Source organism: Syngnathus scovelli, chromosome 2 (assembly GCF_024217435.2).
Source record: "Syngnathus scovelli strain Florida chromosome 2, RoL_Ssco_1.2, whole genome shotgun sequence".
Classification (NCBI taxonomy): domain Eukaryota; kingdom Metazoa; phylum Chordata; class Actinopteri; order Syngnathiformes; family Syngnathidae; genus Syngnathus; species Syngnathus scovelli.
In genome coordinates this window covers 12,889,532-12,905,209 of record NC_090848.1, presented here as the reverse complement: position 1 = coordinate 12,905,209, position 15,678 = coordinate 12,889,532, and the positions used below count along the sequence as shown (strand labels likewise).

The 15,678-nt window shown below is 39.0% G+C and overlaps 2 protein-coding genes across 20 annotated transcripts in view; both read right to left on the bottom strand.

Moving 5' to 3' along the window:
* Positions 1 to 1,260: 1,260 nt before the first annotated feature.
* Positions 1,261 to 12,348, bottom strand: LOC125989156 (transmembrane protein 269). Of its 8 annotated transcripts, none has more exons than XM_049755216.2 (14): positions 11,644 to 12,348; positions 11,544 to 11,571; positions 11,421 to 11,448; positions 11,311 to 11,343; positions 11,076 to 11,247; positions 10,803 to 10,906; positions 10,550 to 10,721; positions 10,367 to 10,470; positions 9,963 to 10,146; positions 9,776 to 9,882; positions 9,491 to 9,665; positions 7,913 to 9,316; positions 7,521 to 7,567; positions 5,795 to 7,019 (listed from the first exon to the last, which is right to left on the bottom strand). In XM_049755216.2, exons 2-12 carry the CDS (start codon positions 11,556 to 11,558, stop codon positions 9,208 to 9,210), a joined length of 1,203 nt encoding a protein of 400 aa, XP_049611173.1. In that variant the 5' UTR covers positions 11,559 to 11,571; positions 11,644 to 12,348; the 3' UTR covers positions 5,795 to 7,019; positions 7,521 to 7,567; positions 7,913 to 9,207. The 8 variants fall into 8 exon arrangements, with proteins under 8 accessions (XP_049611177.1, XP_049611176.1, XP_049611178.1 ...); XM_049755217.2 differs by having other exon boundaries at positions 8,058 to 9,316; XM_049755214.2 differs by having other exon boundaries at positions 5,795 to 7,567.
* Positions 12,349 to 13,224: 876 nt separating this feature from the next.
* The window catches only part of hspg2 (heparan sulfate proteoglycan 2), a 62,910-nt gene continuing 60,456 nt past the window's right edge, over positions 13,225 to 15,678 (bottom strand). For all 12 annotated transcript variants that reach the window (XM_068649908.1, XM_049755198.2, XM_049755202.2 and 9 more), the window contains one exon: positions 13,225 to 15,307. In XM_068649908.1, the coding sequence (XP_068506009.1) occupies positions 15,135 to 15,307 (173 nt within the window). In that variant the 3' untranslated portion in view covers positions 13,225 to 15,134. The remainder of the gene's footprint in view (positions 15,308 to 15,678) is intronic.

Sequence of the window (15,678 nt, the reverse complement as noted above, 5' to 3'; positions counted from 1 at the left end):
CGTGTACATCGTGATTAGAGGCTCTTCTGTCCAATCAGTGGTCAGGGGTGGGAGTCGAAGGCAAATGGTTCAACCAATGACGAGGAGAAGAAGGCGGGACTTTTGTGACTGACATTTTTAGGCGTTTTGTTACTCTGTGACAAACGCCGCGAGGAAATGTGTATTTGCTTTTGAGTAAGGACAGATAAAGTTTACACATAATCGCTGAGGAATTGGCAAAGTGACCAATAGAGTCTTGCATGACGTGTTGCAATTTTATGCCATCAGTATGGCTTAGAGTTTACGAGCGTTCTTTTTCTATGAAAGCCTGCCCTCTCGTGGTTACAAGTGGATATTACAATCACTGTACTTCATTGATACATAATCAATGTACTGAAATATAAATACATACGTTACTACTGATTGTGACCGATTTACCCGCCGTTTTTTAAAAAAACAAATCAATGTTTTTTGTTTTATTGGTCTCAAATCCTTGGTATTTTATCTATTTACATGTATTGTTCATTGTTCTGCTTTAATATTGTTTTACTATCTGTACAGTACTTGAAACAAAAAAAAAATTCAAACTTCATTCTTTGCTTATACTTTCTACTGCTTGCTTTGTCAAAACAAGCTTGTTTTATTGTTTTTGGTATGGTTTCAAATTAGGGTTAGAGTTTCAAAGATGGGTTTAAAACTAGGGTTAGGTTTTTAAAATAGGCTTTAGGATGGTTACTTAGAGTTTCAATGTAGGTTTAGTGTTTCAAATTAGGGTTTATGTTGGTTAGTCTAATCCTGTCTAATAATCCTCGCGGTTTTGTTTGCAGGACTTCATGCTATTTTAGCTAATCTTTGTCCACTATGTGAGGCAGCAAGTTTGCCCAGTGACAATTTATGACAAACAAGTGACATTATCTGCTCAGGGTCATACAAGAGCTGAACTTATCCCACTGCCAATATTAATAACAAAATCTTCTGTTTGCTGAGCTGCCATTCTTAACACCTATTTATTGGGTGCTCATTTCCTCTTCAAGTCAGCCCCATTCCATCTCTGTTACTATTTGTGCATTGTGACTGATGGCAGATCCCTGTGACCTTTAACAGATCAGTATAGAAAATGGATGTACAGATATTGCCTGAGTGCATTTGGTTACAGTTCACACATTACAATACATACATTCCTATTGCGTGAATTTGCCGGTACAGTGGTGCACTTTTCTGGCATTTAAATCAACTACTAGATTCTACAAGATTCTGCAGAATAATCACAATAGTCACCTATTGTATTTGGGTACTTTTTTTTAATTATGTTTTGCAGTATCAGCCACTTCTGCAGATGGATTAAACATGAGTTTGCAACAGTGTATACAACAAAAGCTATATTAATTAATAATCAGCTAAATACAATATGGTTCATTCATTTAAAAGTTCTTGGTGATGTAACTCCAAAACCTCCATGAATAAATGTGGTTATACTAGTATTTATAATCTGTACTAAATGCAATTTCTTTTGTTTACAAGTATTTGTCTACATTTTAAACAATGTATTGACCAACAGCAAACAATGTTGCATGGCAAAGTGCCATATGGATATTTTACTTTTCAAATATTGTCAGACAACATCCTCATAAATCAAAATAATAAATATAGCTATGAAAATTCTATTGTTAACTCGGTAGATTTTTGCCTTTATTTTTTGTTTTTATCTATAAAGCCATCAACAAGACAGAACAGTGTGAGTAACCCAAGTCACAACCTTTTGAGTGAATATTTTTTTGTGTTTCAAAAGTTTCAAGAGAAAATTCAACACTAATGAAGTTGACTGAAGCCTTCCACAAAGCAATGTGAATGATAAACTTTTAAACTTTGTGCATGAATAGTGTAGTGGAATGAAGTCAGGTAGCCTGTGGCTGTTTTTTTTTTTTTTGCATCAAGTTTCTGATCAGTTCACTCTCTCTTCAAATGTCACTAATAATAAAAACAAATACTGAATACTGTCCAGTTGAAGTCAGAGAGTGTGACATTCGAACAATCCAGTGTATTTACAGTTCAGAATCCTCCTAAAACAGAGGCTACAAGAAATCTAAATTTTGCATGTCCCTAAATCACTGATGGCAGGGGAGAAAGCAGTTCACTTCCAGTAAGACAAAAAAAAAAATACAGATGCGAGAATGTTCACATCCGACGTTCCAATTTTGAAAAAAACAAAACACATTGTCACATTAGTTAAAACTGCCATGATTTGACCGTTGAAAAATAAAAATAAAAACATTTACTTTATGTGTTACCTGTGTAGACTGGGCCCGTTATGAGTGTGCAACAAATGCTCAAGTCATGCCTTCTTTCTGTAATTGGTTGTTTTACCTCGGGTGTAGTGGTTTACTACTAGTCACAACAGAGGCACCTGACTTAGATGCTGCATTTTTTTTCAGATTTTTTTTAGATTTTTTGCCGTTTACTTCTGTAATAAAGATAGCTTTGACGAAGGTGATTTTTCTACTTTAAGCGAACCATCTTGATGTGAATACTGTACACATACATCAATAGAAGTATACCTATGATGAAAATGACAGGCATCTCTCATCTTGTAAGTGGGAGAACTTGCACAATTGGTAGCTGACAAAATACTTTTTTGCCCCACTGTACATCTAAAATTTCAAAACTTTTCTTATTCACCTTGAGTGAAAAGCACAAGTTACTCCCATCAGTAACTACGAGGCATCACATCCAACAATTAAAGGTAAGTGGTAGTGCTAAATACTGCAGTGTTTGTGGGAAATGAGCTTCTTGGATCCTCCATAGCAGCTCGCAGCAGTCTGGAAGTGGCCAACATTCTCGCTTTTACACTTTACTGCTCCAAAGGGATGTTGGGAACAAAATATAGGAGATACACCACAGTAGGTAGTACACACAAGGGAGGAGGAAGAACGAGCAGAACAACATGACCACTCCTAAATCGAGAAATGAAAGGCGGGAGGTGGGGGGGAGAGAGATACAGATTTTAGTTAAGAGAGGATAGTTAAGATCATACTCAAGAAAGGTATCAAGTGAATGTCAAAGCGACGGAGCACAGATTGGTTCAACACATTCCCCATATGTTAAATCAGATTTTTGTATTTTAAACAGCAGTAATTCATTTGCAAAATTGTGTGTAAAATCTCCTTCCTTATTCTTATTGCACTATTTTGGGAGTTCGAAAGGCCTTAGCGATGAGACAAAACTTACCTCCAGCATAGACAACTTTCTTCCAGGCTTGGGATTCCAACACTTGGTCGTGAGGGTAGAAGATGTGACTACTAATCATGAAGGGGATCATGGCCACAGCGATGACTCGCAGCATGTTCGTGTTGTTGCCCGACAGCAGTGAGACGCTAGCTAGGACGCCCGAGGAGTAGATGCAGGGCAGTCCGCGATACATGAATGGGATCCCTGCAGACCAAGAAGAGCAAGTCTCAAGTTTAGGGATTCGCAAACGTGGGAGAACCTCAGCATCTTCATCTCTGCCAATGCAGACTGTTAAGATCTAGCATTTAAAGTATTCCACCCTTTCTATCGCTTCTCCCAGTTGCCTTCCTCCTTCACCCGTCTTATTCATGCGCATATATTCTGTGCAGCTAATCTTCTCCGATCTCATTTCCACCTGCTCCACAATACCATGTGCATTCCAGTCTAATCTCATCTGTCAGCCTATCCATAACATCCTCAAAAAAGAAGAGGCGCACATTTGCCCTACAGATATCACATATGACTCACCACTGGAGAAGAAACAGAGGCGAATAAAAACCGAGAGGACGTAACACATGCACAGGATGTTATCCAACAGGGCAGGTGTCCTCAGGAGCAGGGATGTGGCGATCCCAAATGTTGTGAAATCTGCAAAGTCATCCAGCTTTGCACCTTGAGAGAAACAAAAGAGGGACAAAAGTGAACTGAATGAAACAATTGTTGCTATTTCTTGAACAAAATGTTCTGCACGGTCATCCGCAATGTGGGAATTTCAGAGTCAGCGGCCATTCAGCAAACAACATTAACCCGCGGGCTTGTCCCTTTTATCTCTCAGGAGAAGCGAGTGTGCATTTGAGCAGACGAGGAAGAGGTGAGTCGGGGCCGCAGCTGGAATGAATGAGGTGGCATTCCGAAAGCCCAGGGTCAACCATTTTAGCAATTTCAAATATGCGCGGAAAACAAAGCGATGGGATAAGATGAACAATTGCGAGGCGATGCGGTGGAATTAGTCGACCTAATCACAAAGTTCATTTAACAAAATACGTGACGGGCAAAACAACATTCACCTGCAAAGTCATGCAGAAAAACACGGCAGACAAAAATGTCCCTGACATGCGCAGACGACAACGGATGATGCACCTCGGTCGGCGCTATTATGGGCTTTTGGTTATTGTGACTCGTGAGAGGTTGACTGAAGTGCTGAGCTTTTAAAATTAGAAAATTCAAAGCTTGTCCCATGTGAGGGTCAAGGTCTGAAGTGCAGGCTTGTTTACCGTGTGTTCAACCAGATTTTTTCCTGGAAGTCGAATGGAAAACTCATTTTTGTCCAAGAGGTAGCTATGGAGTGGCCAAAGATATCACTTTTTTTTTTTTTTTTTTTTAAACAAACCCCCAAATTCTTCTGAAAATGTTGATTAATATGGAAAATATTTCCTGGAAAAAATCACAAAACACCCAAAATTCAAAAGTCAATTATTCAACCTGGCACCTGGGGGGCGGCTAAACATATTTCAGGGGAGGCCAGTGCCCCGGTGGCCTCTCTTCTAGCTGCGCCACTGCTCTTCCACAAAAATGAACTGTCATTCAAAAACCGTTCAGATGACAGAATGAGCACATTCACAAAAATGCTCATAAGGCAGAAATACACCACATTAATCTCACATTTGTCCAAGGCATGGACAAAGTGATGAACTTTCTTTCATTGAACTTGTAATACAGCACTCACATAACAAGATACGTTATATATTTTACCTTTAACCTCAATGATTCCACCTTATAAAGAACCTTCTGTTTAAACCTGGACTTAAATTTGCATTGCATTATTCAAAAGCAATAGGCATTCTTTCTCATTGCTCCTTCTGCATTAATGACTTGGCAAAACAATCCAAATGATTCATCAGCTTAGTCTCCATTAGCAGGGAACTTTGTGTTTTGCCAAACTGAAAAGTCCAACAAAGCGCTGAGCCGAGAGCCTGGCCAATGCTCCATTTGAAGTTGATCTTTGGCAATCTATCGACGTCAACACTCCACATACCCAAGGCGGAACAGGCGCCAAGTCGCCTGGCAACAGCTCCATCTGCCAAATCCAGCAGGTACCCGATCAGAATCAGCCAACATGCTGCGTGATGCTGCCTGAACAAAAGAGGGAGCAACATGCAAGAGGATATATGAATGTTCCAAAGAGTCCAGCAATTTATTCGATTATTATTATTGGAGATGTGCCGACTCACCCATCAAGACTGCTGAGGATGGAGGCCATGCCCATGAGCATGTTGGCAACGGAGAGGGCGTTAGCAGCATTTCTACGAGCAAACTCCTTGATCTGTAGTCCCAGAGCTTGATCACTGACAAACAACTTGTTGGTGCACTGGAAGAAACCTGCCAGCATTTTACAGCAGCAGTTAGAAGCCATCTTGGTGAACGTGGAAGACTAAAGTTAAAACCGACTATGCCGGCTGACCTTAGTGTGCTTAAACCATTTCTCCCAGGCCGAGCCGAAGCTCAGCAGTGAAAAGTAAGATTTTTTTTGTTTTGTTTTTGTTTTTTTTTCTACTAGAAAATAAATGTCACGCTGTATAAAACCGAGCATCACTTAAGATGTGTGTTTATTGGATGGACACTGACCGTACAGTGGATATTAAAACGTATTCTTTTTTGACAAATGTGCAGTCAAACATGATCAAGTGGCTCGCCCAAAAATATATCATGCACACGCCACTGAAAAAAAAGTTGTTTGATTTTACACCAAACATGTAGGTTGCACATGATTAACACATGGGAAACAAACTTGTATTTTTCTAATACAGTTTTGAAATGGAGAAAATTATCTTAACTTAGCTCATTTTAATCATGTGCAACTGTAGCATGATCAAATCCATTCCAAACTCATCCTCACAAGGGTTGCGGGTGTGTTAAAGCTTAAACCACCTGTTTTTGGCGGGGTACACCTTGAACTGGTCACCGGCCAATTGCAGGGCACAAACAGACAAACAACCATTCACACCTACGGACAATTTAGTCTTCAATCTAGATATGGGAGGAAACCTGAGCATCGGGAGAAAACCCAAACAGGCAGGGGTGAACATACAAACTTCACACAGGAAAGCCAGAGCCCAGATTTGAACCCACGACCTATGCAATGTGAGGTGAATGTGCTAATTGTCCACCGTGCTGACATTTAAACAAATTCAGTGTTTATTTTTTTCAGCACACACACATACGCATGCACATACACACGAAGATTGAGGTAACTACATTTAGGTAGCTACAGTGACAGTGTAAATTGCAACAACTGTATTGACACATACCAGACGTGAGATCAATTTGTCTGCTGGCGCCAATCAAAAGTGGTGACCTCGAACAATGTGGTAGCAGCTAATGAATCCAGTCTTTTGACAAATGTCTGTGAAGCATCGATTTTAAAGTAGAAAAAGCTTTCCTGCATCGGTTCAGTGTCTAATATGTCTGCTTTTTAACTTAATTTTGAAGTCGTGTTACAATGACACAAAAGTTGGTATTACTGGTTATAATAACAGCTCATCAACATTAAGTCAGCCAGATGGAACAAAAGCTGACACCAGTTTACACTGGCCAAAAAAAACTGTCTTTGCCCCATAAATAAATGTTCTCAATCGATTTTTTTTTTTTAAACCGCTTTCTCTCATGTCATAGTACCATCCAAGACAGTGTGCTCAGATCATGACTTCAAAAGTTACAATATAGATTTAAATGTTGCATTATAGCAACCCGTATATCAAGTTTCACCCTGAATTTCGTGTGATTCCAAAGGCGGGGCAGTTCAAGAGACTCTTCATCTGAAAGACAACAGTGAATGAGACAAGAGCACACAGCCAAGAAATACTTTTTAACTGACAGCATGCTTTTAACCTTACTGAATTGAATTTGGGGATAAAAATGTCACATTTTGAATTGCACTCAAAATAAATTTGGGCACAGACTCAGCCAATTTTGTCTCTACATCTGAATTGCTGCGTAATGAGTGCAAATAGTCCCATGTTGCATAACCCAACTACGTTACCGAGTAACAAAAAAAAAAGGGGGGGGGGGATGCAAAAAACAACAGGAATAATAATAATAATTTAAAAAAACGGAAACCGTTACATAAAATTTACTGCAGCTAATACAACGGCAACACGCAAATGCAAGGCTATACAATTCACGGATTACATCACAAATACATGCAGATTTACTAACTCCCATCCCATTTTATTCAGTTCGACCAAAACAAATCCCCAGATTGGCTAGACGAGAGCACACTAATCGAGATTCGATTTATGAATAAACCCTGTACCTACCGGAGGATGGTGTCAACAGGATCATGACTTTCCCCGAATCACAGCAGCTGAAAGACAATGTGACAAATAATAATAATAATAATAATAATAATAATAATAATAATAATAATAATAATAATAATAATAATAATAATAAGATGGCACCAAGTATTCGACTTTTTTGCTGGACCCAAACTGTTTTTAAAATAATTCCCATCTGGCTGAACACCCACTGCGTCATTTCGACCCTTCTCCAAATATTTTCCACTCGCTGCCAACCATTTTAGAATTCCAGACGTGTGCAAATATAAATCATGTAAGGGGCGCGATTGCGTCACAAACAACCAAATCCCTTTTCACTTTAAAAATGACATTTTGCCTGAATGTGAGATTATCATTTTATAGCACCTTACCTGGAATGGATGCCACGGAGTAGAGAAAGTAGACACAGAAATTAAGGAACTGCGCGTTCTTGCTATAGCTTTACCGTCAGCTTACTATTTTTTCTTCTTAGGTTGTAACTTTTTATTCTGTCAGCGGCATCAGTAGCACGTTTACCTGTCAACGTTGCAGAAGCGTCACCTACGCAGCGTTTTAAAGACCAAGGCGCAAAAAGCTGGAATATTCCACCGGAAGTGACGCGTTCGGGGCTTTTACTCGTTGCGCTCATGCTGTCCTGTCCTTGGATGGTCAGCGCTCGTGGACAGAGCGTGCAAGAGTGTGTGTGGAGCAGGACAAGTGCAAAACGGAATGTCACGGGTTTTAAAAGAAGAAGAAATACTGCGGTGGCTACTAAAATAATTCACATGTAGGAATATATCAGGTTATATTAAATAGATTTTTGTCTCATGCCTCTGCTCAGGTCATTCCTCCCTATATTTTAAAAAAAGCACACAAGTAGGAATTGTTACCATGGCAACTATAGCTAGAAGTGACGGACGTCTCTTTTTCAAAAAGCAAATTATAAAGCGCGTACGATCGAGTAAAAGAATTGTGTTTTTCAGTTAATCAATCAACCAGAAGATCTGTTTATAGAATTTGTGCATCAAATACATCGCCAAATTGAAATACTGCCCACGTTCGCGGGAATAAAGACGTAAAGTCAACATTCTTTCAAACGGCACAATGTGCTTTTATGTTTGCTGTGAATTATCAATACTCTAATAAACACTTCATCCACTGACATTTGCGCATCCATGCAGACGTGACATGGGATTTCATTTTTTTGTCACAATAACGATAAAACATAACACAAAATGCTCATTTGTGGCCATGAATTTATACAATATGTGCACAAAATACTAATTTGTGGGAAAATTCCTTTCTTGCAATATGCAGTGTCACGACAACGCAATATTAATAATGTCCACTAGATGTCGCTAGATAGTCACACGCAGACGCAATACAGCTCGTCATAAGAACAATGTTTGATTAAATAGTTGTACTAGATTTAATTTATACCAAATAAAAAAAAAACATTCATTCAAAGTGTAAGACCTTTTCAAATTGAAAGTGTGCTTTAGCTTTTTCATAGATTCCAGAGTTCCAGACAGCCCCCATTCTCAATGAATCACATCAATTCGCTAAGACTACCTTGCATTGTGGACACATTAAATATTATTGTTTGTACTGGTGACACTATTCAAAGAATCCCAAAAAAATAATTAGTGAGAGCTGATGATGTCCTTATAAATACAAGACTGCTCATTCAGGCGCAGAAATCTGGTGGGCAGGTGAATCTGACCTTATAGTCTTCACATTGTTTCTCACCAGGCTGATCATCATTTACACATGCAAAGCCTTGAGTAGCATCATACCTGTAAAAAAAATAATAAATTGTAGACAAGCAAGAACAAGTTCAGTTGGAAATTGCACTCGTACTCATTTGACGTTTCACCTCAGCTATATTAGATTCTTGTACATCTCTTAAAGTTACAAATTTACTTCAGGTAGTATAAACATGAGTTTTTGTCATTGTTTGGTGTGCTCACATTTGAAATACATCACCAGTCTTGTGTGCTGGGATGCCAGATACTGTCATCGCCTCCACTGCTACAGGTTGAGCGCAGATGACTCCAGCAGTGTTCAGCCTCTGCACCTTGACGAGAGTCTCGTAATCACCACCATTGGTGGGATTATCTAGGTCGAACCAATCGGTTCTGCAAACTGTCAATAAAAAAAATATATTTATAAAAAGTGTTTTTTTTTTAATATATTTGAATCTAGGGCTAGAAAAACAAACAAAAAAATAGATACAACAGCATAAAAGAACTTACTCCGACAGAAATCTGAGGGACATGTCAGCAATACTTCATAATCCTCACATTGTTTACGACTCTTCTGATTCTCATTGATGCAGGCAAAGCCAAAAGTAACATCATAGCTAGAATTGGGGGGAGAACATGAGTCAAACTGAGCACTACGTTATTTGTTTATACGTTAAAATTCTAATAAAGGACTCACGAGAGAAATATGTCCCCAGTGTGTTTAGAAGGCAAGCCGCTTTTTGTCCTGGCCTCTATTTGGATTGGATTTTTGCAGACCTGACCGGGGTAAGTCTTCATCAGTTGATACAAGGACTCCACATCACCCATGTCTGATTGGTCATCGTCGCTACTGAGCCATCGTGTACGGCACTCCTGTGACGCTGAGACATGAATCGATAGTGAGCATGAAGCTCATGAGTAGAACATGAAATTCAAGCCACGTTGCTACCATAACAAACTTCTATTATTAATTCCTAACTTCATCACAGTATTACAAATTGTCAAATTGGTCAATGTTTTTTTTTTTTGCTGATATTTTGATGTGACTTATTTTGAGGAATGTGATCTTCATTTTTTGTGTGCAGAAGAAGCATGACCTACCTTGACAGAATTCTTTGGGACATGTAAATCTGACCTTGTAGTCTTCACAGCTCTTGTCAACCTGATCTGCATTCAAACAAGCGAATCCATACATAGCGTCTAGGCTGTAAATAAAAAAGATGGCGTGAAGCAAGGGATGTGCCTCTGACGTCCTTACGCTGCATCCTCTGACAATTATCTCACTTTAAAAATGTCTCTGGTGGACTGGAGGCAGAGTCTGTGGAAACGGTTTGGGCTTGAATGGCTATTGGCTGGGGGCAGATCTCTCCGGGAAACTTGCGGAGGAGGTCACTTAGGAGCTCAAAATCTCCATGCCCTTCGGGGTCGTCCAGGTCAAACCACTTTGTCTGGCACTCTGCGGGAATTAGAACCACAAAAACCCATCATATTGAAGAATTACTTGTAATTTACTTAGTTTATTTTCTTCTTTACAAACCTGAACAGAACTCTCCGGAACAGGTGAACTTGACCTTATAATCTTCACATGGACTCCATGATTGCTCACTGTTGAGGCACAAAAGGCCCTCGGCTGCATTGTGGCTGCAAACAACATAATCAAATCAGAGAGGAAGTGCAGTGTTATTTCATTTTATTTTATATTATTCTAATGATTGTAATTTGGGAGTTTAGAACCGGACTGCATCAGTAACTTGATCATTTTGAGTTTCATGTGGCCAATTCCCAAAAGGAAATATAAAAATGGTCATACGTGTGGAAGATGTTCCTTATGTGGTCAGACTTTATCCCAGAAACTGTCTGAGCCTCCATGTCTACTGGATCCGAGCAGACCCTGAGTCCATGTTTCCTTTTCAAATCAGCCAAGAGCTCTGAGTCACCTTCTCTTGAAACATCTCCATTGTCAAACCAGGTGGTCTGACACGCTGGGGGAAACAAACCACTTAGTATTTTTTGACTTAAACTCACAATATGAACACAGTACTTACTTTCAAGTGCATGAATGGCAGACAAGTGCAGGTCTGGAGGGAGAGAAGAGTCGTACATGAATTCAAATTTATTGTATACATCAACTTTAGATAATCTTTCATTTTGTTACCTGAGAGAAAGAAACAAATTGCAATATTCTGAAAACAAAACAACATTAAACATTACATTAATGTTAAAAGTGAATAGAATCAATATAAGGAAGGGGATGGTTAAAAAAATGAAATCAAGTTACCTGAAAGAAAATCATGACTGTGTGCTCGCTGGATTTAGGAGGGAAAGAATATTGAATTGTGAATAATTTGACATGAAATAAAGAAAAATGTTTTACTTACATGCTTCAGCTGCCAATGAGGGACTGGATGTAACGTTCATGATTGCGTCCTCTAGATTCCTCATCTGACCAATGAATTTACTCCTGTGGGATTATGTGGAGGGTGGGTGGTGTTTTTTTTTTTTTCTCTCTCTCTGTACTTGCCACAAAGGTTGATTCCCACTTCAGGAATAAAAACAACACTCACACCACTGTTGTTGGTGGGCTTGGCTTACTTTCTGTCATTTTAAGCCTCTCATATACGTGATTGGCCTTAAGTGGATATAAGAGGGAAATGAACGAATGAATGAATTTTTCAAATGAAATCTTAAATGTTCAAATTCACGCAACTTAATATTTCATCTTTTTTGTTCTATTGTTTGAGATTAAACAGTCCTACGAATGAAAACCTGAAAACTCGAATATATTAAGAACTTTTTGGACCGAAGAAACCAGTAGTGACAGCTACTCCAGGCACTGGCAGGCCTAGAGGGGGGCCGTGAGGGCATTTTCCACCCCTCCTCTGAAATATCCTTGGACCTCGCCCGGGTTTTCCAAAATTCGGTCAACTTTGGAATTTACATGACATGCTATTTCCAGTGCGGAAACAAGATCTTACTTGGAGAACTTAATGGGGTAACAATTGAGGCACGTATATATATGCCACATTTAAAAATTGATGTAAAATGAGTCGGATAAGCCCTGACAGCCAAATGTGCCACAACGCAGCCTCAGGGAGGGATGCGATCTAAAGAAATACGGATTATAATTGATCACAATATATCAGGTCACAAAGGCTTGAGGCACCACCCAGTATTCAGGTGTGCCAAAGAATGGTCTGGATATAATATGAACACGGTTGTGCTGCCTTAGTAGAGTTCTGTAAATTCTTTGTTGTGGAATGTAGTAAAAACAATTTTCACAACACCTAAAATTTCATCACAGTTTGTTGCCTTGAAATTTCGAGTTCATCCAACTTTTTTTCTTGGAACATTATGGAAAGAACATTTGGCCAGGCTTGATGCAGGCTACTGTACCATCATCATGCCGTACCATAAAAAGCACATTTCGAAGGATAGTTGGCAAGATTGTCATACTTGTGAGATATTATCTGGGCTTAGAAAACAAAACCCCTCAAAAGCTTTGTCTCTCTTATTGCCACGTGGTAATGATTTGTTGCCATGGATTTTGGTCCTTGTAATTCTCTTATGTAAGTGTTTCTTGATCTTGATATTGTTATTGAAAATCTTTTCTCTTTCATCGTAAGTTGAGTTGTTATTCTTAATTGTTACATATCACGTTGCCCTATAAGCAGCAAGCAGCCTGGCTTCCTTATTTGAAAGGTGATCGTACGGTTGTTCAATGTTTGTCACTATTAACAATGCAAGACAATGACGTGTGTAAAGAGTGAAGTGAATTGGGTGTAACCTGCAATCTAACCCTGAATCACATTTCCTAATATGCTTGGGGATAATATTTCCACTGTCCCAGGATCACTGGCACTTGACCTACATCATGTGGGAGCAAATATGGGGTGTCGACAGAATCCGATCAAGGAAAAATACTGTAGCACCGTCCAAGTGGCAAAATAAAGCCAATGATATTAGAAATAGCACATGAATTTTGTTTTTATTTAAGAAACAAAAAGGGTAGGGGCATACCACTTCAATACTGGGTCATCAGGTGTACTGTCTGTAAAATTTTATCAATTGAGCCAAGACATAAAATGTAAAAAAAAAATTAAACCTTCAAGACTAAAAGTGCACCTTTCATAAAGAGGGCAATTGAATGACGGGTTCAAAAACTAAACACATCTGGCTTGACAACGTTTTCATTTAGCAACAGTGTTCATATGAAAATCCAGTTTCAGAACTTAGCTTTAAAGCATCCTAAACTGGACCACAGCCTGGACTCCATCCCCATATCACACTTTCACATTCAAAAAAGACATGGTGTCACTTTGTTGCAATTTTAAACCAAAGTGTAGCCTGATGTTAAAAAAGAACTTTTCTGAGAGGAAATTGGGAAACCTTGCGGGAGCGATACAAGCAAAATGTGATAACCAGAGGATGAAAAAAAAAAAACAGTGCTCTAAAATTGCAGCGGGAAAGGAGGCAAAGAATAAATATAAATGAAGCAATGCTGTATGTTAGCATTGCTTCATTTATATTTATTCTTGTTCTCAGATAAACAATTTAAGCAACAAAAGAAAAAGTAAGATAATTGTGCTGTGTTTATGAGGACCACAGCAACCCCAAAGAACAGGCTGACATTTGGTACTGAAGGGTCCGCCTAAAAAAAAAAATCACACATTTTACCCAAGCATCACGCAAACAAACATTTCAAGGCACCGCTGGGCTAACGAGCACTTCCTGTTGAGCTACCCGAGTGGCTTTCGAAACTACATAAAAAATATGAAACTCCATTTTTGAGATCTACTCAATCAAATAAGGCTGTGGTGCAAACACATACAATAATTTTGCTGAGAAATCAAAGAGCACACACTTGAGTAAATACAATCTAAGCCATTGTTGTTATTCTGAACAAAAAATATGCATGTCCATCCAAATTAGTCAATCCAGATTGCCTGGTTTGTTGCAAAAAGGCAAATTGTGATGAAATGAACTGTGAAAAGGCACATGCAGCAGACTTCAGCTATCTTGTGTCAAGTAACTTTATTTTACTTGATGGTAGCAATCACCAAATATTGTTGAATTTAAAAAAAAAAATCTGAATTTGATTAACCTTTAAAAAAAATAATAAATGTAACCACATGACTATTGTATACACTGTATCCTATTGTCTGGCATTATTTAGCACCGAGTCTTCTTTTTTGGGTAAAAAAAAGAACTAAAACAGACACCGAAACCACAAATGCTCCAAAGGTAATGGAAAAACGTGATCATTTTTTGTTGTTGTTGTCAATGACCTGAGTTGTGTACTTAAACTGCATGCGGCTGTGTGCTCCGAGTGTGTGCCCCCGTCCCCATAGCAAAACAAACGCACTCACGCCAAACACAAATGACAAAAGAAAGTCTTCGACATCATCAAGTCATAGTAGTATATTGGTGAAAACCTCTGGATGAGCGGTGTTAGACGCCAGAACAACTTCTAGGAAGTGGAGTTACGGTTAGTTTGCAAGTCCCCCCCCCCCTCCCCTCCCCACAATTATAATATATATATTCATATGCATATAAATAAAAATTCAGTGCTGTAAAAACGTCTTCAACTCCATAGGATCTGATTTCTCATGGCTAAAACTACTGCTCAAATTATGTAAACTGCATTCTTTCAAAATTAAAAAAAAAAACTGGAGGTTGTTAATGTTTTTTTCTGATTTGTTTTGGTTTCCACACCAAGATCTTGTCCTAACATCTGATTTTTGGTAGCAGCTAAGCACCAAGTTTGTGGAAGTGTGTCAGTCTCTTTGTACGAGGGTGTAAATAAAAATCACTCTACAGTCTGTGTACTGTATGTCAGTATTTGGGAGTTTGTCTTTGTGGTGTGTGCGGTCTATGACGTGCACGGCCGCACGTTGACACTGTGAGCTGCATGGGTTTGCAGGTCGATGGTCCGGGCCTGCTCATCTTCTGGCCGGCCGTTGATCAGGGACAGGTTCCTCACGCACCCTGTCATTCCAGAGGAAAACTTCCCTGCTGTCATGGCTGCCATGTTTGGAGCTCCGCCTGTCACACAGACAATACACATACAGCCTTGAATATCTGCTTTGAATCAATCGGCATGTGAAACATCACCTATAGGAATTATGGTAAACTCCTGTGCAATTTATCTATTTATTTATTTATTGTGGGGATTTTGTTGTTTATTTAAGGATGTAATTACACTTTTGGCCACTTGGTGTTGGCACAGAATTGTGCTTTGAAAGAAGCTAAACAAGAAAGTGTCAGCCTTATTTTTTACTGAAAAGATTAGAAGATAGGCCCACTTACTGCGGAAGTCAAAGGGGTAGCCATTTTACGTTAACATTGGTACTGATGAACTTTAATTATTTATTTGCTGAAAACACTGTTTTTCTATATAAAGTGTATTTGAATGT